Here is a 4,663-nt window from a genome sequence, read left to right on the forward strand (position 1 = left end):
TGTGTTCAGGCCAAAGCAGAATAGGATGCCTTAAGGCTCCGCAGCAGCAAAATGTGTGTGCGGTGCAGCCGATTTCACCTTCCATTTTCACTATCGTTGTAGAGTAACCGAGTCTCAGTGTGAGGATGTATTAAAAGATTTTAATATGGTGCCCATAATCCCTTTGTTTGGCTCTCACCATCAAGCCATCAGAACATGGACTGTGGGTAACGGCCCTGTGACTGGTATGCTGTCTAGGAGGAGAACTTGTGCATCAGCTGCTCCATGTCACAGACATCAGGATAAGCTAAGAGGAATCCATTTAGGGAAGATGCATATTATCAGCTGGTATGGGGGGTATTTCACAGAGTTTATAGCCACTACGTAGACCTCTGTACCGGATACAATGCTAGCAACTAATAATAAACACTAATAATCAAGCTGAATTTATACGAGGGTCATTAAATTTTTTATTATCTACAACATACATGCTACCCACAAGATACCTTTTGGTATCTTCTAGCAGGTTCTTCTAGCAGAAGGTTTGATAGAGCCCTCTTCAGGTCCTCTTAATTTGTTTATGTTTTCTTGTGACTGTGGGAAGTCTGGGGTCTTTGTAGTGGATGCTTCCTACACAGTGGGGTCTTCCCAATGGGTGCTCGGATGAACACAAACATTCTAAGGAGCTCCTGCCGTCGAGGCCCTGTGACCTATTTGCATGTAATTTACTCCAAGTCAAGCCTGGATCGCTTCCCAGCACTACAGCAGCTGTTAATATCCCAGCACAAGTAACCCCAAATTGGTCTTCTGCACCATAAGACACGGGTGCAGATATTACTGCCTGTGCGAAAGCCGGCCGCGCGGCCTGTATATTTAGCAGGCGTGGGCAGTCGAAGTGGGCCGGGCTTCAGGGCCGAGCTTTATCCCGCCCGGATTGAGAGGTTTTTATGTGGATAATCCCTGAAAGGCCAGCCCTCACTGCCCCAGCCATCCACCCGCTCCTGTCTGCGCTGATAAAATAATCGGCAGCCCTTCATGTTGTTGGACTACTGCTGCAGGTGTTGCGGAACCACTCTCATCAAGCGCCATGGGCAGATGTCAATCAAGGCCAAGATTAGTGACACATGGGTAAAGTTTTCACATCTTTTGGAATTTTGTATTGGTACGAGGTAGGATTGAGCACAGCTGGTGTTTACTTCGTTCAGCATTAGTGGCAACGAGCTCACATGCATTATGTACAGCACTGTACACACCCTTTAGAAAGGAGGAGTCAGTGACATGAAATACTCGGTTCCAGGCTCAGTTCATTCTGAAATTGGTGAATGATCTAGGTAAACAGTTTAGTCTTTAATCTACCATTTACGAAAGAGATTGTGACATTTTGATTCCAAAAGTTGGAGCATTTTACTCTCAAAAGGTTTTGAACTTAAGTGGAATTTGTAGTATATCATATATATATATGATAGTATATCATAATGTATCTCTGAAAACATGAATGTCATAGATTGGGGTTTTTATTTATATTTTTTCTCCTCAGGTTGTTCTTCAGAACTTGGTGATATGCTTCCTGTCATTTTATTCAGTGTACTACATCAGTGTGAGTGTGTGTATTGGAATTCTCAGGTGAGATTGAGAGATTATTGTCCACAAAATATAAATTCAGAACTTCCTTTCTTTCTGTGTCACCCACATGCGTTGTGGTGTTGAATTGACTCTGACTTCCTGTCAGGTGAAGACGACTTCCTTCAAACATAAACAGACTCTGGAACTTGCACAGCTTTTGTTTCTGAGTCCAAAATACTGATAGATCTTTTGGTTTTTTTTTCAGCTGGTTTTTACAGTGACTGTTCATTGTGTGTTGCTTTCATTAATGCTGCACGCTAATACATAAATTAGTACTGAGTCAATGGTGGAAATGTCTTTGAGCGACATTGTGTCTGCATTATACATTAGTATTTGTCATGAAAATCTATGTTTGTATACCACAAATATTTTATATATGTCATATATTCAATATTACATGACTGTACTGTTCAAAACATACTTTACATTTGGCATGTATTTTACATTTGATGTATTTGTTCATCTTTTTATTAGAGCAAATGATGTTGATACCCTTTTGGCACCTTTCGACTATACAACACAGCCCTCATGGCAAAATCCCAAATATTTAGGTAAGTCTCACATGCACTGTAGAATTGATGCTTCCACCAGTACTGAACAAATAGTAGTCTGTGGAAACCTTTTTTATTCATGAGAAGTAGTGTTCCATGGAAAGTTCCTCCCACCATAGAAGTAAAAATGTTTTAGGTTGGTGCTTTTAAACATGTCATATGTAGTGACTACGTTATCACGCCATGGTATTCGTAAATAGTGGAAAGATGAGAGGTTATGTAATGCCATCACGACTCTTTTGCCTACACAATGCACCATTTTCAAAAATAAATTGAAATACGAGAGCATTTTTAACAATGTGTCTGCTGATTAAACCTGCAGATTAGATCTGCAGATTTTGCAGAAGTTATACAGCTGCTATTTTCCGCAGAAAATAAGGATTTTTGCTTCATTAGTAAAAAGAATAAGCAAAACATCGAACAGTATGTTAGATTACAGAAATATGATAAGGCTTTGTGATGCCCATTGCAGACACCAGTAAACATTAAAGAGACATACAGTATGTGTACACTGTTGTTAAGGTGGGTCACTTGTGGTAAGGTTCCTGAAAGCCTGACATTGCTTCCGTTGCCTGCGTCTGCACGCAGTGAGCGTGATCTCTACAGAGCTGACGTTCGTGGTGGCCGGCCTGATGTTCGCATGGATCGTGGAGGAGTGGGTGTGGGACTACGCCATCACTATCACGCTGATTCACATAGGGCTGACCATCGCAGGTGAGGTGCTGGGAGTTGGGAGCTGTGAGGAGCTCTGCTTAGGGTGGGTGCCTGCCTCCTTGTGAGGCACCACAGTACTATCTCATGTTAAACTGCATGACCTGTATTTCTATACCTGTAGTAGACATGCAGCTGTATAAATGCACGCCACTTCAAGTGTAAGTCACCTTGATTAAAGTTTTCTGTGATGCTTATCTTGTAATGAACAGAAGGTTGCCTTGGACAAAGGCATCTGCCATTGAAATGAATTGGTATGTAAACAAATAATAATCAATAATCTGGGACCACAGACTTGCTAGAGAGTCTAACTCTTCACAACGGATCACAGTTGTGAAATAAATCCATTCTTCCTTTCTTATTACTTCTAACCCAAGTCTAATTGTGCATTGCGATGATGCCTCTTTGAAAAAGAACCCATGTGAACGACATGAGATGAGCTGTGCTCTTGTGTCTGAGATGTTTCCTTTTGTTTTGTGAAGAGGTAAACTGTTTTGCAGGGAGACACGTCACCAATTAGTTTCACATCTGATAAGAAATTGGATTAGAGAAAGAAAAAGATGGTGTCACACTTAATCCTATCAAAGAACTGATGGGATTTTAATTGAGGGTGGTTATGCAATCACGTAATGCTTTTCTTAAAAAAGCCGTATGCAAACATTTGCTCACCTTTGTCCAGCACCTGGCTGAAGGGTTTTCCATGAATCTATAGCATTCAGGATGGAACTCTAACCATTTAACACATAGGTGCAACTTGCAATAACATTCTCTATTCTCATTGCAGTCATGTCTGATTTCCCATCAACAGAACACTGGTGGATCACTTTAGGTAAAGTATCACATATTAAGATAAAGCAGTCCCAGGGCATTCTCAAAGGGACATTTATAACTCTGAGATGAAGGCATTTTTTATGGACTTGGAGACTGCTACAGAGACGTTTAGCATGCAGAGAGGGTTGTGTTGCAGAATCAGAATAGAAGCAACCATATTTGCTCAACACCGGTCGTGTAACCTTACCTCCGAAGAGCTGAAGGGTATAAGCTGGGGGTGACTGCTAATGCAGGTCTCCGCAGATACAGTGATCCTGTGAATAGGCCCCACTGAGAGACTACACCCATTCGCTGGCATCCTGGGGGTGACCACCATGTGTCTTCTGGGTGTTTTTCTGAAGTGCCCCTGCAGCATTCCTGAGTCAGACCTCCCCCTGCTGTAGATCTGCCTTTCCTGGTCTGAGGCATAACACCGAGGTGCAGATTTGGCCTAATCACAATTTACTTTGTCTTTAATGTCTGAAATTGTAAGTGAAATAAAGAAAAATTTTACATTTAATTAATTTTTTCCCTCAGTACACAAAACACAAAGCATGGTGTGGTTAGATACTGAGCCTGGCTCCAGACTTTCAACTGTGAAACTTTGAATTGAAGGTGTTTTTTGTTCAAAGTTCTGATGGTGATGGCACTTATAAGAAGTACTTATCAGTGTCTATTATTGCCTAGAGGTGTTGCAGTATAGTACAATAATTCAAAGTTCTCCCAAGCTTCTCCAAGCATATGACTTAGTGCTAGAGTTATGAAGTTAAGTGTTATGTAGCACTGGCTTATTATTTGAAAATACAAAGTTGCCTGGGAGTTATTATGCATGCATATTGAAAAAAATTGACATGTCTGTACTCATTTTAATTTTCTTTTCCGATGCATTAGGATGTGGATTGCTGATGATGATTTTTGGAGGACAGCTTCTGGCCTACAAACTTTTCAGGAATAATTTTGTATATCCTGCTGAACTCCAGAACTTCTGA

General features: G+C 41.1%; 1 protein-coding gene across 1 annotated transcript; it reads left to right on the forward strand.

The window, feature by feature from the left end:
• Nucleotides 1-1,014: 1,014 nt before the first annotated feature.
• Nucleotides 1,015-4,663, forward strand: tmem244 (transmembrane protein 244). The gene is made up of 6 exons (XM_036549370.1): nt 1,015-1,107; nt 1,517-1,602; nt 2,077-2,153; nt 2,742-2,867; nt 3,649-3,693; nt 4,566-4,663. Exons 1-6 carry the CDS (start codon nt 1,015-1,017, stop codon nt 4,661-4,663), a joined length of 525 nt encoding a protein of 174 aa, XP_036405263.1.

The sequence above is a fragment of the Megalops cyprinoides genome, chromosome 17, assembly GCF_013368585.1.
Source record: "Megalops cyprinoides isolate fMegCyp1 chromosome 17, fMegCyp1.pri, whole genome shotgun sequence".
NCBI lineage: Eukaryota > Metazoa > Chordata > Actinopteri > Elopiformes > Megalopidae > Megalops > Megalops cyprinoides.

Coding starts and splice junctions, on each gene's coding strand:
- tmem244 (XM_036549370.1), top strand. CDS start 1,015: ATGTTGTTGGACTACTGCTGCAGGTGTTGCGGAACCACTCTCATCAAG. Junction 2,868..3,648: donor CATAGGGCTGACCATCGCAG/GTGAGGTGCTGG, acceptor TTCTCATTGCAG/TCATGTCTGATTTCCCATCA. Junction 3,694..4,565: donor ACACTGGTGGATCACTTTAG/GTAAAGTATCAC, acceptor CCGATGCATTAG/GATGTGGATTGCTGATGATG.